General features: G+C 44.2%; 1 protein-coding gene across 3 annotated transcripts in view; it reads left to right on the top strand.

The window, feature by feature from the left end:
• The first annotated feature begins 6,553 nt into the window (after positions 1 to 6,553).
• Positions 6,554 to 26,693, top strand: part of RCL1 (RNA terminal phosphate cyclase like 1) — a 33,487-nt gene continuing 13,347 nt past the window's right edge. Inside the window, exons 1-6 of one of the 3 annotated variants that reach the window (XM_074856535.1) lie at positions 6,554 to 6,730; positions 9,040 to 9,111; positions 9,953 to 10,128; positions 19,881 to 19,955; positions 21,230 to 21,354; positions 23,814 to 23,939. In XM_074856535.1, coding sequence (XP_074712636.1) covers positions 6,562 to 6,730; positions 9,040 to 9,111; positions 9,953 to 10,128; positions 19,881 to 19,955; positions 21,230 to 21,354; positions 23,814 to 23,939 — 743 coding nt within the window. In that variant the 5' untranslated portion in view covers positions 6,554 to 6,561. Of the gene's footprint in view, positions 6,731 to 8,135; positions 8,198 to 9,039; positions 9,112 to 9,952; positions 10,129 to 19,880; positions 19,956 to 21,229; positions 21,355 to 23,813; positions 23,940 to 26,693 lie in introns of those variants that run through there. The other 2 variants (XM_074856537.1, XM_074856538.1) reach the window with 2 other exon arrangements.

Genomic DNA, 26,693 nt, shown 5'->3' on the forward strand with positions numbered 1-26,693 from the left:
CTCCACGTTTATATCATACGTTGTCTAGCAAGCCACCAGAATGCAGAATTTCAAAAAACCTCAAATGGCAGTCTTCCAAATGTTACCTTGTCTGTTCTCAGTTGGTCCAAAAGATCACACCTGACAGTTTGGGTTGCCTCTTAAGGTTAACAAAAGGAAGTGTATCACTTCCTATTTCCAGCCTGAAAAGACATTATTCATTGGGATGAGCAGGCAATGCAAAACTAGACTCACATTTCAGCTGTGAAGAATAGTTCGTTCTTCCTGGCAGCTGCTGTCATATACTTTGCATCCCCATCCCTGTATAATTTTTAATACAATCAGAAGAAGGTTTTGTTTTTTCCCCTTGGTGATATTAGAACACACAGCCTGGCAAAGGAACTCTGTAACTGGGGACACACAACAGGTAAAACCCGGGACGGGTGTTTGGTCAAGTTGGCATTTATTATATTGGTAGTTTGCAAAACATTTACCTTGAGGGTCAATCCAGCAGCTAATGAAACTAAAGTGAAGAGAGGTGTTTCATTTGTTTTAAACAGGAACTCATCAGAGACAAACTGCATTGCAGGGGAGGTAGGTTGTGTAGAGAGGATGTCATCACTACGAAGTCACATGTATAAAGACTCTTGAAGTGTCTTGAATTTACCAGATGGAACATTCCCATTTTTAAATGAAGTCCCTAAGTTCCCATTAACAAGTTAAACTGGCAAGACATTTTCTGTCAAGGACAGGTCTGTCAATTGTTTTCAGGCAGTTTACATGGTACATTTGAGGACTAACATTGCTTCAAGTTTAGATCTGCCTCCCTGTAAGTGTTCCTATTCCAAATCCATTGTATTTATTTGACTCAAACTAGCAACTGCTATAACACCCAGAAGACTAACCTTGTAAATACCATATTGCCTTTTAACACTGTAGACAAGAAGTTCCCTGTCCAACCATGCCTGGGGTTATTACACTGCTTCTGCATTACAGCACACTTATTCCAGTAAATTCAAATGTCACCAAATGGCTCACCAATTATGTATGCATAGCATCATCCCGTGTCCACACTGACAGGCAACAGAGGTTTCCTCTAGGTTAGAGGCACACCAAGAAGGAGGTTTTCTGATGTTTTGACCAAACTACCAAACCAGTCATGTCACTTCAGGTCTGATCATGCTCCTACAGATCTGGGACCTGGGAGGAAATGAAAAGCCCTTTACCAGCTCATCAAAGCATAGATAGTCATTCCCTTGCTCCCTAGCATTTACACCTCCAGCAGCACTGGAGGTGTAAATTTCACAACCTTTTACAACCTTACGGACAGTGCACTGGGACAACATACATTCTAACACTTTTTGCCTCTTGCTTTTTGCCCAGAAAGTCTTCATTTACTGTGGGACCTTCCTGTTCATCTTTCCTTGCTCCCAGCTAGATAGTTACTCTTTCCTAAAGAAAACAGAGAGTCTTTCCCTACATTGCTTAAACTCTACCCCAAAATAGAATAGCCAGGAACCTCTTAGGAACTTCACAAAGCCAGGCCACCAGTTCAGTTAAGGGACAATGAACACATGACCCCTCTACTGTTCTCCCCAGTCTACTCATTCTACTGGAAAGACATCATGTTCTTCCAAAAGTTCTTTCCCAACAAATTCCTGGAAGATCCACCTAGCCTTCATTCTGCTGTTCGTTTCTTAATTTATCCCCATGCCACACACTCCATCCTCTTCTACATAGATCCAGCTGGAGAATCCAGGACCTCATCTTGACCCTCCTTTGTTTGACTGGAAGGCCTGACAGTTGTAAGGTTTGACCTGTAGCAGCTCAGCTACTGATGTTGTCTAAGCGTTCTCTCAAATTTCTTTCATCATGTTTCTCTGCTGGAATTCTTGGAAGAACACCTAGTCTCTCACTACGTGCATAGAGACCAAGATTAGATGTTGTTTGAGGCCTTAAAAGTGCCAGTAATAGAAATAATAGCAGAAGACAAAAAGACTCAACACTTCTGTAGTATTGTATTACTACCCTTAGCCAGCCAAGGAATTTCAGTTTGCTGCTTCCTTGCCTCAGCTACCTATGGAGGAAATGGAGCAGGTTAGGGGGGGACAGCACTCCAGTTTAGTTAAAACAAACAAACAAACAAAATGCAGCAACTTTCTTCACAGTTCTTGTGGAAATTAAGTGTATCACAGGGTATATGAATAGCTTGTGAACCCCTTACGGATTAGCACCAATTATCTGATGTGGACTCTCACTGCTAAAAAGACTACACAAATATAGTATTGATCTTATTTCAAAAAGGACCTTTGTGAAACAGACAGAAGTTCTTGTTGACTGAGAACTATGATGTCCTAGTGACTACAGCCTTGAAAAGCTCCTTACTACTATAATAAATGTGTGACTAAGCAAGTGAAACATGATTTAGGCTGCAGCCAACATAAAGAACAGGAGAAAACATTAGCAGCACAGAAATCTCATTTCAAATTTTTTCTGTGCTTTCATCTGCCATAGCAGCTTACAGAAAGGCAAACCAGGAATATTATGAGTCAGGTGTGATTCAATCGCATATTTCACCTACAGTGCAGAACAAAGCACTGAAATATAAATGCAGATGTATGAAAAACATTTGTGGGTTTAAAAGTAGAATAAGGCATATAGCTGAATGTTAAAATACAGAAGTTATCTCTTCAAAATTATCACAGCATGCTCACTCAGGGACAAGTCCATAATTTGGGATACATGCTTACTGCAAGATTCAGTAATAATTCAAGTCTAATATATGAAATTGCTCGTTTCACAACATGAAACTCTGTGAGAAGGTAACTGTCATGCAATTTCCATAGCTACTAGTAAAAACAAAGTTTGTCTTTTGAGGACCACACTAGTCAAATTATGACTGATATCACTCTACTGAATTTGGCAAGGGATGCAAAAATAAGAATGGCTTTTACAGGTACATTGGCCAGAAAAGGAAGATTAAAGAAAATGTACCCTCCATGATAAATAAGACAGAAGAGCTGGTCAAAGCTGACATGGAGAAGGCTGAGGTGCTCAACAATTTTTTTGCCTCAGTTTTCAATGGTAATCTCTCTTTTCACATCTCTTGAGCTCCCGATCTTCAAGGTAGGGACTGGTGGAATGGTCACTCCCGTTGTAGGAGAAGATCAGGTTCAAGACCACCGTAGGAACTTGAACACACACACGCCCATGGGACTCAATGAGATGCATCCCAGGGTCCTGAGGGTACTGGCTGATGTAGTTGCTAAGCCACTCTCCATCATACCTGAAAAGTCGCAGCAGTCATGGAAAGTCCCCAGTGACTGGAAAAAGGGAAACATCACGCGCATTTTTAAAAAGGGTAAAAGGAGGACCCTGGGAACTACTTATCAGTCAGCCTCACCTCCATGCCTGGTAAGATCATGCAGCAGATCCTCCTGGAAGACATGTTGAAACACGTGGAAGACAGGTGATTGGAAACAGTCAACATGGCTTCACCAAGGGCAAATCATGCCTGACTGATCTAGTGGCCACCTACAATGGAGTAACTGCATCAGTGGACAAGGGAAGAGCTACAGATGTCATCTACCTGGACTTCTGTAAGGCCTTTGATACGGTCCCTCATAACACCCTTGCTGCTAAATTGGGAGAGATATGGGTTTGTCAGATGGACTGTTAAATGGGTAAGGAACTGTCCGGTTGGCCTTCTCCACCAAATTAAAATATCAATATCGGCTCAGTATCAAAGTGGAAACCAGTAATGAGTGGTATCCCACAAGGGTCCGTATTGGGACCAATAATATTTAATATCTTAATCAACAGTATAGACAGTGGGATTGAGTGCACCCTCAGAAAGTTTGTGGCTGACACCAAGCTGAGTGGTGCAGTTGATACTCTTGAGGGAAGGGATGCCATCCAGAGAGACCTTAACAGGCTTGCAAAGTGGGCCCATGTGAACGTCATGAAGTTCAACAAGGCCAAGTGCAAGGTCCTGCTGACGGGTCAGTGAAATCCCCAGTATCAGTACAGACTGGGAGATGAATGGATTGAGAGCAGCCCTGCGGAGGAGGACTTGGGGGTACTGGTGGATGAAAAACTGGACATGAGCCAGCAACGTGCACTCACAGCCCAGAAAGTCAACCATATCCTGGGCTGCATAAAAAGAAGTATGGCCAGCAAGTCAGGGGAGGTGATCCTCCCCCTCTCCTTTGCTCTGGTGAGACTCCACCTGGAGTATTGCTTCCAGCTCAGGGGTCCCCAGATCAAGAAAGACAAGTACATGACAGAGCCAGTTCAGCAGAGGGCCACAAAAATGGTTAGAGGAATGGAACATCATTCCTGTGAAGAAAGGCTGAGCTGGGGTTGCTCAGCCTGGAGAAGGCTGTGGGGAGATCTTATTGTGGCCCTTCAGTATATAAAGGGGGCTTATATGAAAGGTGGAGAGATACTTTTTACCAGGGCCTGTAGTGACAGGACAAGAGGCAACAGTTTTAAACCAAAACAGTGTAGTTTAGATTGGATATAAGGAAGAAGTTTTTTTACAGTGACGGTGATGAGACACTGGCACAGGTTGCCCAGAGAAGCTGTGGCTGCCCCCTCCCTGGAAGTGTTCAAAGTCAGGTCAGACGGGGCCTTGAGCAACCTCGTCTAGTGGAAGGTGTCCCTGCCCGTGGCAGGGAGGTTGGAACTAGATGATCTTTAAAGGTCCCTTTCAATCCAAACCAGTCTATGATTCTGATACATACCTTGCAGATTGGTTTATCAAAACAAAAAATGATCCTTATGCACACTGATCAGGAAAGCTCAGTCAGCAAGGAGCTGATAAAAGGAGGACTAGTTTCTACATAGTTCCTGTAAAGCATCCCTATCATGATTTAAAAAAAAAAAAAAAAAAAAAAAAAAGTTTTAGTCTCTGGAAAACAACTTATTGAGAAAATAAAAAAAAAAGTCTTATGATTTGTATGGAAAATGATCCTACCTTTTCTGTTCATCACTGATGACACCAAACTGGGAGGTGCTGTTGACTCTCTTGAGAGACAACAGGCCTTGCAGAGAGGTCTGGATAGACTGGTGCATTGGACAATCATCAGTGGCATCAAATTTAATAAGAACAAATGCTGAATTCTGCACCTGGGAAATAGTAATGCTGGGCACAAGTATAAATTAGGAGAGGAATGGCTGTAGAGCCGCTCTGCAGGAAGGGATCTGGGGGTGCTGGCTGACAGCAGGCTCAATGTGAGCCAGCAGTGTGCCTGGGCAGACAAGAGGGCAAACTGCATCCTGGGGTGCATCAAACACAGCATAACCAGCCAGTCAAAGGAGGGGATTATCCCGCTGCATTCAGCATTGGTGTGGCCTCACCTTGAGTTCTGTGTGCAGCTCTGGGCTCCACAACTTAAGAAGGACGTGAAGCTCCTTGAATGCATCTGGAGGAGGGCAACAGAGCTCGTGAAAGGGCTGGAAGGAATGTCCTGTGAGGAGTGGCTGAGGACTCTGGGTTTGTCTAGTTTGGAGAAAAGGAGGCTGAGGGGCCACCTCATTGCTCTCTGCAGCTTCCTGAGGAGGGGAAGTGGAGCGGGAGGTGCTGATCTCTTCTGGGATCCAGTGATAAGACGTGTGGGAATGGTTCAACGGTGCACCAGGGGAGGTTCAGACTTGATGTTAGGAAACATTTCTTTACTGAGAGGGTGGTCAAACCCTGGAACGGACCACCGGAGAGGTGGTCGATGCCTCAAGCCTGTCAGTGTTTAAGAGGCATTTGGACAAGGTCCTTAACAACATGCTTTAACTTGTGGTCAGCCCTGAAGTGGTCAGGCAATTGGGCTAAGTCATCATTGTAGGTCCCTTACAACTGAGACATTCTATTCTAAGGAACTTCTTTCACTGTACACATAAACGTAGCCTAGCAATTGATGCTGTCACACCTCTACTATAATCCACATTCCTCCTGAAATAGACTGAAAGTTTCACGCAGTCTTGTCTTTAAGGACAGCTGGGCCCCGCCACTATCATGAAGCAGACAGGCTGGCCTGAAGACTGGAAGTCGCACTCTTTCCTCTGCTTAGCTTTCCTTAAGGCAGCCAGCGATAAATTACCGGAAAGGACTGTCTGAAGGAGCGTGCTCCTAGAAACTGTCTCGCTCCGGCGCGGGGCCAGCAGCCGGCGGGGGATGCGGTGGCTCAGCCGGCAGCGGGGGGAGGCAGCGCAGCTCCCGCCGGCCGGCACGCCCAGCCGCGCGGCGCCAGGGCAGGCACCGGCCTTCGGCGGAGAAAGTATACCGGTACCTTTTAACTTTTGAAACTTTTAGAACAGCAGAAGCAAAGGCAGAGGCGATAATCATGGCTCACTGCCACGCGACCCACCTCTCCGAGAACGGCCCGCTGCGCGCTCGCTGTCGCGGCAGATCCGGGCTGCTGTGGCGGCGCGCCCCCCGCAGCTCCGCCGCCCCGGCGCGGGGAAAGAACGGGGCGGGAACGGGCCCGCCGGCGGCCCCGCCGCCCACCGCCCCGCCCCTTGCCCTCTGACCCCGCCGCTCCCCCGGCGCTTCCTGTTCCCCAGCACGTGGGCGCGGCGGGCGGCGGCATGGCGGGCGAGGCGCAGTGCCTTACCTACGTGGGGTGCAACTTCCTGCGGCAGCGGCTGGTGCTGGCCACCCTCAGCGGGCGGCCGCTGAAAATCCGCAAGATCCGCGCCAAGGAGGAGGACCCCGGCCTCCGCGGTGAGCGGGGGCACCAGCGCCGGCGGCCGCGGGGTGGGGGAGCCCCGGCGCCGGCTGTCCTGGGGGCTGGGGCAGCGCCCGCCCCTTCCCGGCGGGTCTCGCCCGGGGGTGGGGTTGCGGGGGGTCCCGGCTGCGCGCCGGCGTCTCCCCTCGGAACCGCGCTCCCCCGGCCGCCCCGCGCACACGCTGCGGGCGGCGAGTGGCCGGCGCCGTCTCGGGTGGGACTGGCGCACGCTGGTGGCGGGGCGGGGAGCGACGCGGCCAAAGCAAGGAGGGCGCCGCCTGCCCGCCTTGCTTTGGCGGCTGCCGGGGTGCCGCGGGGCGACGTCGCGAGTGGCGGCGGTGCGGCTCTCCGCTGGGCTCGGCCGCTGCGCCGCCCCGCTGGGTCACGCCTTCCCCCGGCGCCGCCTGGGCCGGCACGGGGCGCTGGGGGCGGCTGGAGCCCGGCGGTGGGAGGGGGCCGCCCCCCGCGGGTCGCTCGGCCAGCCCTGCGGGGGGCGTTGCGGGTGGGGGAGCGGGGTCGCCTGGTAGGTTGGTCGTGCGTGAGGTTTTCTGGCAGCCCCGGAAGCTGGTCCGTGTCTCTGTAAAAGCGGGCTTTCCAGCCAAAAGCTGCAGAATTTGCTGGCTCTCCGGCTGTCGCTTTCTGCTGAGTGCCTGGCAGAATGTTCCCCATCTCCTTGTGGGAGCCCAAGTTCCCACAGTTTTCATGGGTTAGCTTTTATGCTCTGATTTTCATCTGGGTTTTACCCCCGTAGCAGTGAAGGTAAGAGACATGAAATACGTTTACTTCTCATCTCTGAAAGCTTCTGACCTTGCTGACTCCTTTGAGGGAACCTTGCTTAGGGAGCACCCTCTTCCTTCCTGCGCAGGACCTTTGGTACCCCAAAGCAAATTGCCTCATTTAACTGAAGTAGGAAGACAATAGGAGATTGAGGAAGAAACATTATTGTGGTGTTCTGTTATTTTTTTGGGCAAGGTATGAACAGGGATGGAATCAGCATAGATGCTACTCTGCCTCCTGAGGAGGCTTCAGTTTGTAGCTAGAAATTCACCTCCCGAACTGTCAGAACATTCTTGTGTGCTTAACATTTACCATGACCCAATCCATTAATACCATGGGATGTTTGGTGATGATGAAGTTTGTGGGTTTTGATGTGTTTTTTTAAAAGGTGTTTGAATCGCCTTTTCCAAGTATGGGTTAAAATGTAAACTGTGACTGCAACGGAAAAATAGTAACAACAAACCCTGATTTGTGTTGGTGATTCAACATGCAGTTCTCTCTGCTTTTCATGACTGGAACACTTGCAATGAAAACTCTTCCACAGGTTTGATCTCCAAGAGGGAAATGTGTGTTTTGCAGAGGTGCACTCTTGCACTGGAAGAGGTCCCAATGCTGCAATACAAACTTCAGAAATTATCATAACAGAGAGCAGAACCAGCATTGTGTGACTGGGGCATCAACCATGTTATGGAAATGTTACCGAACTGTAATTTCTGCAGGTAGCTCTTTGGTTTAAATGTTTACTGCATCCTAGAAGCTCATATAGGAAGAAGAACCTGATTTACTGTTTAAGAAGTAAGACAAGGTTATTGCTAAGGATGTTCTGTAACCTACCAACGGTTATGCAGGTGTTGTTGGTCCTTAAAACTACCTGGGTTTTGGACTTGTGTCTGTTCACATATTTTCCTTGATATTGAGTCTGTACCAGCTTGGGATACCTTTTTTTTTTGGTTAAATGTGCTTGTCCTTTCCTATGTCTCTGAGTGAGAGTCCACACAAAAAAGAGAAACTGAGGAATTAGTTTCACACAACTGCTATAGTGTACACAGTAAGCAAGGAAAGAGGCAGTGGGGAGACTTGTGTTTCTCTAGCCTTTATTATGTCAGTGACAGTTTTGGAAATGGAAAATCTGAAAGGCTGCAGATAGCTGATTGTGCTTGTGGAACAGATGTGCAGCAGCAGCACTTCACATCTGAGTGCCACCTTCTTCTAAGACTTGAACAGAGACTAATGGGAAGCTTGTCGTGCTTAAATACACAGGTTCCTGTTTGCTAGGATTTGTATGTTTTGCTTCGTCCTGAGCAAAATGTAAATTGTCAGAGGTTTTATCCTGGGATCAAGTGATCCCTCAGGCCACTGTGGTCGAGGCTCAAATTAACATCTCTATTTTTATAGTGAATTGCCTTTTCACATGGAGTAGAATTATACCACAACAAGTTGAAGAGTGAGGGTAGCCTTTCTGTTGTGAAAGGCAGGAAAGGGAACAAGTATGGTGTTGAAGTTTCTTATTTTTCTGGGAATAAACTTGAAGAACTTTAAAATTCTTTGTTCTACTCCTTAGATTTTGAAGCAAGTTTTATTCGCCTGATTGACAAAGTGACCAATGGCTCTCGGATTGAAATAAACCAAACAGGTGAGATCTGTTTTCTTTTATTCCTCTGTTCTGGTCTTCTGAGTTGTATCAGTTGCTGCAATGAAACAGAAGTTTTGGCTTGACAGAGGTAGGTGTTCAGCTATCATTGACTGAGAAGATCAGAAATAACCACCCTGAGAAGTTTTGTAGTAATTGATCGCATGCAAGAAGATCAGCACTCCACCATAATGCAGAGGCTTAAGGAAACTATATTGCTTAAGATTTAAAATTAGTTTTTTATTTGGTATGCAGGGTTTTGTAGTGGGGGCAGGTCCCTCTGAACCAGAATGGACTTTTGTAGAAGGCAAGGTTTGCCTTCTACAAGGGCAGACTTCTGAGCAAGACTGCTTGCCTCGTTGTGTCAGAAAAGGGGTTGGTTTGAGCAAGAAGCATCCCACATAAAAATCCTATATGGTTCTTGTCCTTTTTTTTTTTTTTTTAAATAAGTTTGAGGATTACAGTTGGTCAGTAAAGCAGATGAACTACCGCCAGATATGCTGAGACAGTGGTGACCTGGTGGTCTGGTAAAGAGTTAGCTGCTGTGGAGGACAATAATTGCTTGTATGAGCATTTCGGGGATTGGTAAGAGATCCTGGATTTTTTGGGGAGAAGGGGAAAGGAGCAGAAAAATTATGTGTAAGACAAACAGACACTCATGTGTGTTGGCCCATTTATTGACTGCAGACATAGAAATAGCGTGATGGAAGTGCTACCATCTTTCATAAATTCCCCTGTCTCCAATTTGCCTTTATATATCATTGCAAAGTGTCTTTATGCTGTAGTAATGGCCAGTGTGCTGACAGTGGTCTCATTTGGTTTGCTCCCCTGACATCTTCCGCAGGTACTACCTTGTATTATCAGCCTGGTCTTCTGTACGGTGGCTCGTTGGAACACGACTGCAGCCCCAGTCGTAGTATTGGCTACTATTTGGAAAGTCTGCTCTGCTTGGCACCTTTCATGAAACATCCGTTGAAGATTGTCCTGAGGGGAGTGACAAATGATCAAGTAGATCCTTCAGTAAGTAATAAAATTTGAGTAGCAGAAGAGGATTTTTTTTTTTCCTAAAAAAATAAAGATTAGGAAGAATTATCTAAAACATGTTCCATTTTTATCATCCCTCACATCCAGAAGTATCCAGTGTTAATGCGTCCACCAGCAAACCCTCTGAATCAAGCAAACATCTGCTAAACTGTTCCCTTTCTGCATCACACTCCAAACTGCAGTTTGTAATCTACCTTTTGACTTTCAGTTCTGTACTGCTTCTGTCTTCTCCCCTGGAAGTTCCCTTTAAATGTGATGTAAGGCCCTGCCACTGGTTTGCTTCTACTCTTCTCTTAGAAATTAGATGGGTTGCTTCTCCTACCCCACACATGTATTTATTTGTAAAAAGAGGAAACTGTCTTTAAAAATTGAGTGTGATAAGGAAGGAATCTTGCTCTTCTCTTGGATGCTGGACATAGTTATACTCATGCTGCTGTGAAGTCACCTTGCTGTTAGAAAAAGAAGTCACATGACAATTATGAAATTACAGTAGCAAAAATATGTAATAACTCTTCAGAAGGAGTCTAGAAGGTACAGTAGATCAAATGACTGAAATGCTTGCCTTGCTTCCTGTTACTGCTAATTTACAGTTGTTTGTTTTAACAGTGTTGTTAATGAACTATGTGCAATGTGGGATTAAAACACTGAAGTGATGGTTAGTGGTTATGCTATTTTTTTTTGTTTTTTCCCAAAAAACCCCAAACATAACGGCTTTTTGAGAACAGCACTGCTGTTTACCTTTTGAATGGTGACTGGAAACTGCCTGTTTTCCTCTGAGTAGATTAAGGAAACATTGTCATCTGAAAACCAGTTTAAATGAATACAAATACTGTGAAGTATAATTGCAGATATTAGGTGAGCCTCTGAGTCCTGCTGGTATTTATGGCTTTTCAACTGTGGTTCGCCTGTCATTTAAAAAACAAAAAAACTTGTTCTCTCACCTGTGGCTCTGAGACACGAACATGAGTCAAAGGAGGCCTGAAGTGGGTTATATACACTGTCAAAAAGAAAAAAAAAAAAAAAAGGAGGAAAAAAAAGTTGAGAAGCATGTTTTGCTAACCTTTTAGTCACCATGATTACTTAATATAAATGGTAAGTAGTAAGTATCAAAGAATTCTCTTTTGGTGGACTGTGTCTTTTTAATCACAATGGATAAATTCTTAAGAGCAGTCCAATCTTAATGTTTCTTTCAAGCAAATTTGGACACTCATCTAAGCAACTGAGTCTGGAAATTATCCTTTATCAGGCATCAGCCACATGGGCCAGTAGAGATTAAACAATTTTAGTTGAAAGGGGTATGAGAATTTGAGCCAGTTAGTGTATGCTTGAAGGGGGCTTGCACTGGCCAAAGCTCAGACGCAGATGGGTGCTGGTCTGCATCAGCTGAATCATAGTGCCTGACTCATGAGTGTAAATAAAATGCAGATGTGCATGCTAAGTAGAGCTGTAGAAGCACAACTGTGAGTCGGCTTATATGTAGTACTTTTTAAAGTGGCAATAACTGAATACCAGTTCCGAAAACTGGTTTAAACCTGGTTTATGTCTGTTTAACTTGCCTGAAGAAACATTAAAGCTGGTGCACACCAATAAACTACTTTTAAGGAGTTTTACAAGATGTTTACAAGACTAAAAGCACAAGTATAAATGCTACCCTACGTGATTTCTGTGCTTAAGTAAATGGAAACTTGGTTTTAAATTGATTTGAGCTTTTATTTTTCAGTAGGCAGAAGGTCTTCAGAAACAGGGTGAACATTTATTACCTATGCTTGCCCAAAAAGGGATGCTTAAATTTATCTATCCATCTGTACACTTTTTGGCTTTCCAAGAAGAGGGGGAAAGGCAAACCAACGTAAATATATATTGTGGGTAGTAAGAACCTCTCCTTTTCAACTTAGTAGGTACAGTAGTCAAGGCACCTGCTCATCTGCTTTGGAGAATTTTCATTGTTTTTATCTGTAAAAGGGATATCATGTTTTGTAGACATGTATCTTTATTTTGGAGCTAGATGAATTCTGCGGGATGTATCCTTTCATGAGTGTATTCAGCATCTGTCATCTGCAGATAAGCATACAAATTCACATACATGTGTGAAAACGTTTATGTACACATACACACATGATCCTATAGCACCCCCTTTGTGCTTGAAAGGAGAAGGTGGTCCTGACCATCCTCCCTCCGTAGCTCTTGCTTTCGGCCACCCAGTCCTGCATACACCAATACCCTGGACGCTTTTCAGAGTCTTCCCTAAGCCAGTTCAGCTAACTGGCAAAGTGGCAGAGAGCTGTACCCCTGTATTTTCTCATGGATGCCTCCATGAGGTGAGTAGCAGGAATGCGCGTGCAGCCAGAGAAGTGGGGCCTTTCCCTCAGGGTAGTGGTAAACAAGTAGGCTGACCCACAGGGCTTTCTGAAATCTGCTCTCTGCACTGAGCTCTTACACATCCTCAAAATGTCCACTGGATTGCTGTGTTGTGTGTTTGAGGTTGCCAGAGACCCCCTTGTCAGGAGGACAGAAAGAAACATGGCAGATTTCCTGCTGTGGAGAGAATGGAAGTGGTCAAGGCGAGGGGAAGGGCGTTTCTGAAGGGTGACTTGGGGAAGGAAAGACTTCTGCCAAGTTCAGTGAGGCACAGGTCAGGCTTAGTTCCTGGAGTGTAAATAGAGTGTGTTTTTGTTAGCATTTGTTTGTATACATTAATAGCTCTCCAGTGGAGTGCAGTGGAAAGCTCTTTGACATCTGGCACCATTCTGAAAGAGTATTGTGCCCCATGGTGATAATAGTGTGTGAGTGGTACATCCTAAATGAGCGAGAGGGATACTACTTTGCTAACTAACACTTTTCGGAAAGAGATGTGGCTTTGGAATACCAGCCTGAACTGGTCACTGGCAGCCTACGTCTGCATTATGTTTTTCTGCACGACCACTGGTGAGACTTGACCATGAGTAACTTGTGGGACCAGCCGTGTGGGACTGGCATGTAGAGTTGAGGTAGTTTCAAGTTTCTCTGTACAAAGTATGTATGTGGGGGAGTGTCTTCGTAAAGTGCTTTTTTGAAGAGAATGGAGGTGGCATGCAAATGATAGCTCTTACTTTCCTTTCCTTCTTACGTGTGTCCTGGTTTCAGCCAGGTTAGAGTTAGGAAGAACAACTACAAAATGGAGTTCTTTTAGGAGAAATGCTGCTCCGGTTTCCAGTAATCAAGTGCCCAAAGAGAGCAGAAAGGTCAAATTTGCTCACAGTCCTATGAGAAGAACTTCTGATTAGTATTCACAAGAAATGAGTGATCAAGATGAGACTGAAACCCCTGCACACCACACTAACCCATTTGTCGTTAGAGGGTATTATGACCAACATTAGAGGGGTCCTGCCTCCAGCCAGGCGGAGGACAGGGACAATCGAGTTTATTGGCCCATGTGGATTCAGTGGCCTGGCACATCTGACCCCCAGCAGTATAAGGCTCTAGCGGGCACTGGTGCTCAATGCACCCTAATACCATCAAATTTTAAGGGGGCAGAACCCGTTTGTATTTCGGGAGTGACAGGGTGGTCTCAACAGTTGACTGTATTGGAGGCTGAGGTGAGCCTAAGTGGGAAAGAGTGGGAAAAACACCCCACTGTGACTGGCCCAGAACTCCATGCATTCTTGGCATAGATTATCTGAGGAGAGGGTATTTCAAGGACCCAAAAGGGTACCAGTGGGCTTTTGGTATAGCTGCCATGGAAACAGAAGGAATTAAACAGCTGTCTGTGTTACCTGGTCTATCAGAGGATCCTTCTGTTGTGGGATTGCTGAGGGTCGAAGAACAACGGGTGCCAACTGCCACTACAGCCATGCACCGACGGCAATATCGCACCAATCGAGACTCTGCAATCCCTACCCATAAACTGATTCGTCAGCCAGAGAGCCAAGGAGTCATCAGCAAGACGCGCTCCCCCTTTAACAGCCCCATATGGCCAGTGCAAAAGTCTCATGGAGAGTGGAGATTGACAGATTATCGTGGCCTGAATGAAGTCACGCCACTGCTGAGTGCTGCCGTGCAAGCCATGCTAGAACTTCAGTATGGGCTAGAGTCGAAGGCAGCCAAGTGGTATGCCACGATTGATATTGCCAATGCATATTTCTCCATCCCTCTGGCAGCAGAATGCAGACCACAGTTTGCTTTTACCTGGAGGGGTGTCCAATACACCTGGAATCAACTGCCCCAGGGGTGGAAACACAGCCCCACCATTTGCCATGGACTGATCCAGACTGCACTGGAATAGGGTGAAGCACTGAAACACTTACAGTACATTGATGACATCATTGTATGGGGTAATACAGCAGAAGAAGTTTTTGAGAAAGGGAGGGAAATAATCCAAACCCTTCTGAGAGCTGGTTTTGCCATAAAGCGCAGTAAAGTCAAGGGACCTGCACAAGAGATCCAGTTTTTAGGAGTAAAATGGCAAGATGGACGTTGTCAGATTCCAATGGAGGTGATTAATAAAATAACACCTCCTTTGGAATCTGACGACCCACCGACTAGCAGAAAGGAAATGCAAACTTTCTTGGGTGTTGTGGGTTTCTGGATATCGCACATTCCAAATTACAGTCAGATTGTCAACCCCCTCTATCAAGCGACTCAGAAAAAGAATGATTTTATATGGGGTCCGGAGCAATGACAAGCTTTTGAACAAATTAAACAGGAAATAATTCATACAGTAGCCCTCAGGCCAGCTTGGACAGGGCAAGATGTTAAAAATGTGCTTTACACTGCAGCCAGGAAGAATGGCCCTACCTGGAGTCTCTGGCAGAGAGCACCAGGGGAGACTCAGGGTCAAACCCTGGGTTTTTGAGTTGGGGATACAGAGGATCAGAGGCCCGCTATACTCCAACCAAAAAGGAGATATTGGCAGCATATGAAGGGGTCTGAGCTGCTTCAGAGGTGATTGGGACTGAAGCACAGCTCCTCCTGTCACCCTGACTGCCAGTGCTGGGCTGGGTGTTCAAAGGGAATGTCCCCTCTACACACCATGCAACTGATGCCACGGGGAGTAAATGGGCTGCATTAATCACACAACGGGCTCAAATAGGGACCCCCAGCCATCCAGGAATACTGGAAGTGATTACAAATTGGCCAGAAGGCGAAGATTTTGGAATGGCACCAGAGGAAGAGGTAATGTGTGCTGAAGAGGCCCCACCGTATAATAAACTACTGGATAATGAGAAGCGATATGCCCTGTTTACCGACGGGTCCTGTCGCATTGTGGGGAAACATCAAAGGTGGAAGGCAGCTGTATGGAGCCCCACACGATGGGTCTCTGAAGCTGCTGAAGGAAAAGGCAAATCGAGTCAGTTCGCAGAGGTGAAAGCCATCCAGCTGGCCTTGGATATCGCTGAGCGAGAAAGGTGGCCAGTGCTCTGTCTCTACACCGACTCATGGATGGTGGCCAATGGCCTGTGGGGGTGGTTACAGCAGTGGAAATGGAGCAACTGGCAGTGCAGAGTCAAACCCGTCTGGGCTGCTGAATTATGGCAAGATATTGCTGCTCAGGTAGAGAATCTGGTTGTAAAAGTACACCATGCAGATGCTCATGTACCCAAGAGCTGGGCCACTGAAGAACATCGAAACAACCAAAAGGCGAATCAGGCTGCCAAGATCAAAGTGTCTCAAGTAGATCTGGACTAGCAACATAAGGGTGAACAGTTTATGGCTCACTGGGCCCATGACTCCTCAGGCCATCAGGGAAGAGATGCAACATATAGATGGGCTCGTGACTGAGGGGTGGACTTAACCATGGATGCTATTGCACAGGTAATCCATGAATGTGAGACATGTGCTATGATCAAGCAAGCCAAATGGTTACAACCCATTTGTTATGGAGGATGACGGTTAAAATATAAATATGGGGAGGCCTGGCAGATTGATTATATCACGCTCCCACAAACTTGGCATGGCAAACACTATGTGCTTACAATGGTGGAAGCAGCCACTGGTTGGTTGGAAACTTATGCTGTGCCCCATGCCACTGCCCGGAACACCAGTTCAGGCTTTGAGAAGAAAGTCTTGTGGCAGCATGGCACGTCAGAAAGGATTGAGTCAGATAATGGGACACACTTCCGAAACAACCTCGTAGACACCAAGAACATGGTATTGAGTAGATATATCACATTCCCTACCATGCACCAGCCTCTGGGAAAATTGAACGATACAATGGGTTGCTAAAAACTACATTGAGAGCAATGGATGGTGGAACTTTCAAACACTGGGACGTGCATTTAGCAAAAGCCACCTGGTTAGTCAATACCAGAGGATCTGCCAAGCAAGCTGGCCCTGCTCAGTCAAACCTCCTACATACTGTAGATGGGGATAAAGCCCATGCAGTGTGCATTAAAAATATGCTGGGGAGGATAGTCTGGGTTACTCCTGCATTGGATAAAGGTAAACCCATGCATGGGATTACTTTTGCCCAAGGACCTGGGTGCACTTGGTGGGTGATTGCAGAAGGACAGAGAAGCCTGATGCGTGCTTCAAGGAGATTTTATTTTAGGTGAAAATAGCCAATGAATCAAACTGTCAGATAATCCTGTTATTGGAATTGGTGCCTCACAACATCCTCCTGCCACATCCACAGCCTCCTGCTCCACTGACTGAGCCAACTCCACCTCATTCCTCCAGCCTTAAAGACTGTCATGACAGATGGAACCCAAAGTTATGGACTAAATGAACTCAGCAGACAATGTGGAAGGATGTCCCATAGACTGTGTGAATGATATCTGTGAGACGTGGGCAAAAGGGGTGGTGATTCCTTAGGATGTATTTGGAACCTGAGTACGACGTCAATGGTATGGAATAAGGGGTGGAGACTGTCCTGGTTTTGGCCAGGATAGAGTTAACTTTCCTTGGGCTGAGAGGGAGCACAGCTAGAGGGCTGGGCCTGGATCGATCATTGGAGTATTCCATATCACGTGACATCATGCTCAGTATATAGGCGGACGTGTGCTCTTTCATGCCCCGTTTTCGGTTTCTGGGTCAGCGTGGAGGGATTTTCTGGTGCGGTCAGATCGCTGCTGTCGGGGGGTGGGCTGCGTACCTGTCGCTGCGCTCGGTAAGCCACTGCTGCATTTTACCTGTTTTGGACTTGTTACTGGTTTTGTTACTATTACTATTTTTTTTTTATTTAACCTATGAATTTCTTCTTTTGTCCCTCCCCTATTTCACTGGAGAGGAGGGGCAGGAAAGTAAACAACTGGCCACATGGCGATTGGCTACTGGCTGAGTTCAAACCACAACAACATGATGTTATTCTGACAGATACATCGTACAGCAGGAACCTGGTTTTAGCATAATTGTTCTTAATGTTTGCGTTTGCAAGTGTTGAAGTTTTTTTACAGCTATATCATGGGACTTTCAACTGAAATGACTTTCATGCTGTCATGAGACTAGCATAAGTACTTTTGGCTTGGGAGGAATAATCTTTAGTGTTAATGAAAATTCAGCAGTTGTTTGTAATCCTAGGAAAACAAGAAACTTTTCCTACTGACCTTTCCGTCCTTTTTTTTTTTTTTTCTTGCTAAACTCTGGTTTCGCTCTTGCTCCCATCGCAAGTCTAGGTCCTAGTTCCCAAAACATAACACTGTATGTATGGCAAGGATAAATGCTCTTCTGTGCAGTGCTAATGGCTATGCAGGCCAGCTAATGCTAATGCCCCTTTCCTAGATAAACTTATGCTGTAGGGTCTTTGTCTGGTTTTTTGCAGCTTTGCACTAGCTAAGGGATGCTGCAAACCACTAAAAGTTACTTTTTTTTCTAGTTGTTGTAGTCTGCTTTAAAAGAAAAAGGTTTATATTTACACTAGTTTTTGAACAAGCAATGTCTGTGGATCTTAGCAAGTTGTTGGCATTTGTAGTGAGGTATGCACTTGGTATGGCACATTTGCTTTGGTACAACTGTGTGTTGTATTATCTGCTCTGGAGATGGAATAACTGCCCTTCAAGGGGAGCTGAAAGATGGTGTTATGGCTGAGTATAGGCAAGAGACTAGAAAATACAGTTTTAGGTATCAGTTCTGTTACCATTTTGTGATTTCCAGTGAAGTACTTAACCTCTCCTGCCTGAACTCCCAGTCATCGGCTAAGCATAAGAGCCTTTTCCACTTCTTCAAATACCACCGATTACCTTCTCTATTTAGGCTGCAAGTTTGGAACAGAGACAGTCTCTTATTATGTGATAAGTATCATGCCTGGAATTTGTCTGAGGACTAAAAACTGACTAGACTTGAAATTCTTGAAAACACACAGGCGAGAATCAAAATTGTTCCAACTTCGTAGTGCTGGTATAACATGGTTTCTCCAGAGATACAGACTTCAGTGCAAAGAATTTCTGAAGTGGACATAGAGGAGGGAAAGAGAGTTCCTAACCTACACAGAGAAGCTTTTCTTTTTCTACTGGTATATTTTGTTTCATAAGAAAGAGGGAGAAATATTGTGTAACTTTAATGTGAACCAGATCTGCCAGTGGTGTTCACGTATGTAAAGATTTTTGCTCTAAAAGACAAATTTGTGTGATTAATGAATACTACTGAGGGGACAAATTAAGGTAGCCTGGCTGTCAAAAATATAAGAAATATAAATACAAAAAATTAATCATTGACTCACAAGTTTTTTAATGAAGACATTGAAATGTTGATACTACTGTTAAAAACAACACCAGGTGCCTTTCCGTAAGAAAGGAGGTATGTTGGCCAGCAGGATTTGAAGAATGAGAACTGCAGCATACACCTGTAGCTACTCAGATAGCTCTAGCAGGTGCTTCACAGCTTTATAGGTGCTACTACTTCATCAGTGGCTTGCACTCTGTGCAAAGCAGAGAGAATGAAACTCAGAAACTGTGGATTCTGGCTGAAGGCATGGGAAGGAGGGTGCTTTTTTTCTGCCTCCTCAACTGCTGTCTACTGCATGCCTGTTTTGTTCACATGAATTTTAGTTCCTCTTTGGTCGTGCTGTTCTGGTCCTGTCTCTCCCAAGCTATTTGTTTTGGGTAACTCCATGTGCTGTTGCACTGCTAAATGATTTTTGTCACTTTCGCCAATGCTACTGAAGTTTCAGCAGAGGGAGGAAGACAGAGTCGCTGTTGGTTTAGGTCAGTGATTAGGAGGAGCAATGGCAAGGAAAATCCTACGCAGACCTGGATCCGGTCAGCATGTGACTCAAAGGGAATATGGATGATGTGTCACTCTTCAGATTCTTCTGAGTGTTTCAACATAAGTTACCTAGAAGCTTCTCTTTCTCAGAAACAGATTAAAGAAGTTCTTGACAGAAGGATGAGGTTCTTCCTGCCAGATCAAGGGCCTGCTCCAAAATGCAGAAGTTCATGCAGTCATCATTTATTTAGGTGTAGGATTTTTTAGCAATGACAGAAGAATATAATTTTTTTCAATAACTGTGTTCAGAGAAACAGATGAGCAGTTTTAGCTGAACCATAATAGAAGTAAAAATCAGGCTGAGGAAGAAAATCTAGAATAGGAAATGCTATCTCCCAGTAATTTGTTCCAGCAAATCTTTTGAGTGATGAGATACTGTGGTAGTGTTAAGAGTAGCTGTAGCTCTCTGTGCTTATTCCCGTGTCTTCCCATAGAATACCTGTTATGGAGAAGCCTTGTCTTTGTTAGGCACCTCCGTAATGCAGTTATTTTTAAATTACTGATTTGGGGAACTTCCAATGAGTCTGCTTTTTAAATTCTGTGTTCTGTAGGTTGATGTCCTTAAGGTAACAGCTCTACCCCTACTGAAGAAGTTTGGAGTTGATGGTGAAAGTCTGGAAATCAAGGTAAGACAACTTGTTCCTTTCTTTTCTGGCCCATGTTGAAATGATAATTTCACACTGCTTCACAGGGCCATATGCTTGCTGCCGGTATCTGTCTCTAGCAGATATGTAGTTGTAGCTACACATATTTCTAAAATTGTCCCTTGTTCTTGACATGTTTTAACTGACATACCAGCCACACAGTGATTGAAGATGTGGTGGAAGAGAAATGCAGAGGCTGTGTGTAGAGAGGGTAAGGAGAAAGTAGTGACTTGTCTTAGTCTCCGAGATCTATGCAAGCTAAGAAACCTTTTTGCTTTCTTGTTCCTCTTCAGTTCATTTAATTTCTTTTTCCTTCCACTTGCTCTCCCAGCCCCATGCTTAGGGCTAGGGAGTAATAGTAGAATCTTTTGCCTCCTTCACCGCTAGAGGAGCTGGATCTGTGTTTGGGTGATTGAGGTTTGCTTATAGTCTAGAAAATACAGGAAAGAAACTTTTCTTTAAAGACTACACTCTTCGCAGGCCCTATAAATCTGGATGTAGAATAGATTTCTTTTAGGTTGGAGAAAGAAATTATAGCCTTTCAAAGTTAAGAACACTCCATTTAAAATGTGTGAAAGCCCTAGCTGCACTACTAATCTTTGCTTGCTCTACCAAGCCCTGCCCCGGTGCCTCTCCCCACCCTGCCCAGGGCCCTGGACCCCATGTCATCACTCTGGGACTGTCAGCCCCTGCAGCAGGGCCAGTCTCCCATCTCCCCACAGCCCTGCCCTGCCTGGCCATGGGCCCCCTGAGCAAGACACACCTGTGGGCCCATGTCCCATCCCCATCCTTGTGGACATTGGCTGGGACAGTGGGACAGGGTCAGGCTGGCCAGGCCTATTTGTGCGAATGAGTTCATTCTGGTCTGCCATATACATAGTAAGCATCAAACACTTCCAGGCTTTCTTCAGCAGTGAGGTACAGCTTTGCTATTAAAGATCAGTCTTAAGCCAGGGTTGCCTTCCTGGTAAAGATGTTGGTTTTTTAGTTGGTTCATTTTGTTTTGTTTTGTTTCCCATTGAGAAGTCATGCCCTACTGTACTTGAGAGAGGAGGAAAAAAGAAATCAATTTTTGCTGATAGGTTTGATGCAAAATCTATTTCTGGCTTTAGGATGTCTTATTCTCGCCTGTGTTAGCATAATACCCCTACCGATAGTATTTCATTATATGCAAAATAAATGCTATCATTTTTGAATGTGTATGTACATTCTTTGTGCTCTTTACTAACCTGCTTTTTTCCTCCATTATTGTCTAGATCAACCGGAGAGGAATGCCTCCCAAAGGCGGTGGAGAGATACTGTTTGCTTGCCCAGTGAGAAAGGTCTTGCAGCCTATTCATTTCACAGACCCGGGCAAAATCAAGCGCATCAGAGGAACTGCGTATCCTTTTTTTGTTTCTTAGTTTTTTTCTTTTAAATGAGTTTGCCTTAAAAAAATAAGCCTCCCAACTTGAGGTTGCGGAAGTGCACCTATGTTGCTGAGCATGTATCCAGATAACAGAGTGATGTCACACAGGGGGATTATGCAACTAGATTTCAGGATTTTCAGATCAAAACTGCTGTGTTCAGATCATCTCTGTTCAAAAAGCATCAGTAAACAAATAAATTTAAAACTGAACAGCACTATTTAAAAGCTTTTCAATAGCAAGAAAATTTAAAATACATTCCATCACATAATGTAGCAGCACTGAAAGGGGTCTTACCTTGTGTGTAAATCCAGTAGTTAACAAATGTAGTTTGTTATGCCTTGAATAGGTGGCATCTTGGCTGTTAATTGGTCTAGAAGAATGTTAGATGGGAGCTTAAATCTTAGTTCAGTGTACAGCTCACTGCACACATGTGAAGTGAGCTGTTTGTTGCCTTATGAAAAAAAATTTGTTAGCTCTTGACCTTTAGCATTACCATTGGAGATGGAAGTAGAGGAGGTTTTACTTCCGCACAAAGATAAGGGCAGAAAGTATTGTTGTGGAGTACTTGCATTGGCAAGCAGAACTGCACATCTAGTTAACGTTTTGGAGGTTTTTTTCTTCTGTTGTGGTTTTTATATGGTATCTGTCATGAATCTGCTGTTGCAGTAGGAAGAAGACACAAATCCCTTACAAGCAAGGTATACTAAAGGTTGTATTTCATGAGCTCCTGGTCTCTCTTGAGCACTGGCCAACTTGTAGTTTGATTTGTGATTATTAGAGTCCCAAACATGACCTGGCTTTGATTACTCAAAAGGAAATCAGGAATGGGGGTGGGTTTCCTGCCAGAGGTGCAGACTTGCAGCCTGTTCCTCCTTTTACTTATGGCATACCATCATAATTGTGTGTGAGAACAGGACGCTTTGACCTCTGTTCCAACTGCAGTATTTGGATGAGTGCAGCATTGCCAAGTGACAGCAATTTTACTGGGTGCATATGCTGTAGAATAAAAAGGAGGCAGCTTGTTGTGCTTTTGGTGGTGGTTGTCACAGTCTTTCCATGAAGAAAGTAATTTCCTTATGCCCTCTTCCACCTCTGTAGTCAGTAGTTCTATCCTCTGCTTCTGTGTGAAGGAGGAAGCAATGATCATGACTTCAGTGCCATCTTTCTAAGTTGACGTTAATACCCAGCATCGTTCTGGGCCACTTTGATTGGATTTGGTCAGTGTATGTGAACTACAGGTTTTTGAACTTCCACTTTCCTTCAGGTTTTTCTGGGCTTTTTCTCAGGGATAAAGGTTTGCCTTTAGTAAGCCTGGTGAGAGGCAGTCTCAGTTTAGCCGGTAAGTGGTCCTTCAAGCCAGTAAAAGACAGAACATATGGAAGGATGAGTACTTAGGTCTTTTATATGTGCATTTTTGTCCCTTTGGAATTCAGCTGAGCAAATCTGCTTCCTCACAGCTGGGCAGCTTGTGTTCAGTAACCTTTTATAGGCATCCAGAATACTGAGTGCACCAACTGTGCAGAACAATTATTTACTGGTTTTGCCCTTAAGATCTGAAAGCTTTTGGTTTACCTATTCCACAAGAGAATGGCAGCTGGGGGGTTTGAGAGTGTGTTTCTCTGCATTGCTATGTGCAGATGGGTGGTTAAATGTGCAGAGCGTGAGTCTGCATTATAGTTGGGATGGAATTTGGAGCACAGTGTGCTTTGTACATTTGAAGATCTATTGGGAACGTCACTGAAGCAGCACCTGAATAAAAGGGCACAAAGGCAGTTATCTCTTGTGTACTGTGAGGAGGTGGGTTGGGGTGAGCAGGAGGGTGGTAATTTCTTCTTCCCTGGAACCGTTACCTTCAGATGCCGAGTGACTGGAGAACCAGTGAACCGGATAGCCTCACAGCACTGCAAAATAGTTGCAGAGAGCAAAGATTATTTTTTTTTTAGCCTTTTAAAATTACTTTTTTCTTTTGCTAAAACATTTCAGTTCATCTACCTGATTTCTCCCTGACAGGAGACATACAGGATTTCTTAACTGCTAATTCAGAGAAACTTCACCCATCACCCTCTTTTAATAGTATATAAAGAACAGAGCACATGGGATTTCCTAAATCATAAGAAAACACAGGATGGCAAAACAGCAATTTAAAATTTTTGAAGGGCATTTTTAAGGTGGATGTTTACCTAGTCATAATGAAGAGTTCTGCACATATTCTGTGTACCTCACTTCAAGGTATATCAGTGAAAAGACTGTAGAAAGCACTTAAGCACATGTGCTTATAAGAACAGGAAAATGGACCAGCGCTCATGAATGGGTGTATAGGACAAAACCGCATTTTCTGAAATAATGCATTGGGACCTCTTGGCCGCTTTTGTCGGTCTCTGGTTTAAATTTCTTTTGTGACCACAATGAATTCCTTAGCTTGGAAATGTAGATACTCTGTCAGAGTGTCACCACAGATGGCAAACAGAATGGTGGAATCTGCAAGGAGCATCCTGAATAAACTCCTCCCAGACATCTATATCTACACAGATCATATGAAGGGGGTCAGCTCTGGAAAGTGAGTATCCAGTATTCACAGGGAACAGAAATGTATTTCTGCATTTGTTCATCTGCTAGGGTATTCTGATCTGTAATTTAATGAGTTCTAGACCATGATCTTCTATTTCATTGACTTCAGATATTCCTCACAGGGAAAAAAAAATAATGATTCACTAGGTAAGTGGTACAGGGGCAGAAGTTGTGTGTTTTCTTAAACAAGGAATATAATACATGGTTACTGCTACTAAAGGCAACTTTAGCCACCTTCAGTTTTAAACCTGTTGCTTTGAAGTGAGATTAAGATCAGAGAGTGAGACCTCAGAGTGAGATTAAGATGGTATGTTGTGAAAGCCTACTGTACACCTTCTGACAGAAGTGGTAATTTTAAGGATGGGACCAAACTGTTTAGAAAGTGTTTGAGCTGTGTGGATTGTCTTCTGCTTTACTGTTACATAAATAGCTGAAGGGGTATCATTTCAGCAGCAGGGACTGGAAAATTGAGATACTCATTTATTGTACTTCCACAGATTTTGTTTGCCAGCAGAATACAGAAGTGATGGATGTGATTCAGAGAATTTTACTGATACATGTCAGCTTTGTTGTCCTCTTGTCACTTTTCGTTGAGGTTGATGGAATTCTGGATATTTCATTTGTTGGTCTTCTGTCTGTATGCTCAAATCCAAGCATGGACATTTTCTTTCACTGTTTCTGCTTTTTGAAATATTACCTTAAAGAAAGCTTGTTAGGCTTGCAAATTTACAAATCCAAAAATTGTTGACACTTTCTAAGTATTTTTACTCTTTTCCAATCCATCACATTTAATAATCCAGGTTGCTAAGTCTTGTGCCTCCAGGCTGTTAACAGTGATCAGAATTGCAAAATGTTTTCTGGGACCTGTGTAGTTTTGGGGTTCTCTTTTGGTTTTTATCTGTCTATGAAGTGAGCAAGTCAAATGGATTGGGGCAGCAGCATTACATTTATGGGTAGCCCATGCAGAGAGATAAACTATAGCATGGGAAGAGAAACTGAATCTCTCTCCACCTACCTGGTGCATGTGGCTTTCTAATGCAGCTGTGCTGTCACATTCAGCATTAAGTATGGCGCTCATACGGTCGCAGCATAGTATGACTATGTAACTAACACTGTGCCACTTTGGCAAAGTTTTTTTTTTATTACCTGGTTCCCAGTGCATGCGTGTGTGTGTGTGTCTTAGCAGGACGTGGAAGGAAAGCAGTATGCCTCGTTGTTTCCAGTGCTGCCTTTGGTGATGAGTAAGACCAGCAATGACTAGTTCAGCCCATCTGTGCTTAGCCCAAACCAAGCTCTGATGTCAGAATATAAAGCATTGATCTATATCCCTTCCACAGTGCCAAAAGCTTCAGGAAATACGTTATTTGAACATCTTCTGCCACCTATAATCTATCTCTAAACAAAAAGTTCCTGGTTCTGTTTTGAGCATTTACAGCAAAAAGTTTGTCTATGCAGATGCTTTGTAATATTGCCTGCCCATACATGACCCACTGGATAATTGTAACTTTTATTTACGCAGATTGCCACTGAACACTTAACAAGATCTGCGACGGGCTACAGTTATTACAGGATACTTGTCCAAAAATTAACATCTTTGACACTGTTCTTGGCTTGCTGTCTAGATCTCTGTCTTTTTCAGAGGAAGGAAAGGAGAAGGGAGACATCTTTATCATACCTTCTGTGTTGCTCAGCAAGTGCAGGCAGTTAAATATGGGTGGGAACCACTGATACCTTTTTGTTACCACCCTACTGAAATGCCTCTGGAGTAACTGCTGTTTTTCTGGCACGGGGAGAGTTTGTGTGTATTGGTATTTGGGGTTTGTTTTGGTGATTTGTTGATGTCAGTGACATTTATTGCAGTTTTGGGTCAGTGGGACTATTTTAATTAAAAAGTTTGGGTGGTGGTGGCAGCAGGAGTCCAGAACTGTGGGAAATCCTGTGTGCGGAGTAAAATTAAGTTAACCTTATTTTGAATGGCTAGCTATTGGTGCTCTTCCAGAGCCTATAAAGAAGAGGATCTTGTGACTTCTTTTTTTCTTCCTTACAACTTCTGATTTCTCAACAAGCTGTACTTACATCTGTGTACTTACTCAAATCTGTGACTTTCTTGTAGCAGAAGTGTTTCTTAACTCTCACAATAACATTTTGTAGGATCCCAAGCTCTAAGGAAAACAGGGTTTTTTTGTTTTTTTCAAATCATACATTCAGAATTCTTACACAGTTGTAACGATTTGGATATTATTGAACTGAAAGTGAAAAGAAGTGATTTGAAATATAAGTAATGTGGATCAAACTTTTTTTTTAAATTCTCCTGTTTGGTGCCATGGCTATGGTCTAATCTTGCTAAATATTGAAGCTTCCAGGGAAAGAGCTCAATCCCTAATGAAAGTTTTGATTTTGAATGTTGCAGAGAAGAAACACTAGACACCTTTGAAATGTTCCTCAAACATTAATTAAATAAATGTGAAAGATACAATTTTTTTTATAGAGGAGCATATTTCTGAGGTTTGGATGTTTCAGTTTGGGTTTTTTTTCTTTGCTTTTTTTCTTTTTAAAGAGTCTGTGTCAGCAATAGCCAGCACACTGGGTTTGGGGACAGTGGTACTGGGTTTAACTTAAATACTGTTAATGTTTCTTTCCAGGGTGAATCAAATGTATAGAACAGAAAATTTGTCAGCAAGTCCAGATTCCCAGTATGTTCCTATGAGAGGAACTGTTTGTGTCTTGAGGAGGAGGTTGGCTG

Source organism: Strix uralensis, chromosome Z (assembly GCF_047716275.1).
Source record: "Strix uralensis isolate ZFMK-TIS-50842 chromosome Z, bStrUra1, whole genome shotgun sequence".
NCBI lineage: Eukaryota > Metazoa > Chordata > Aves > Strigiformes > Strigidae > Strix > Strix uralensis.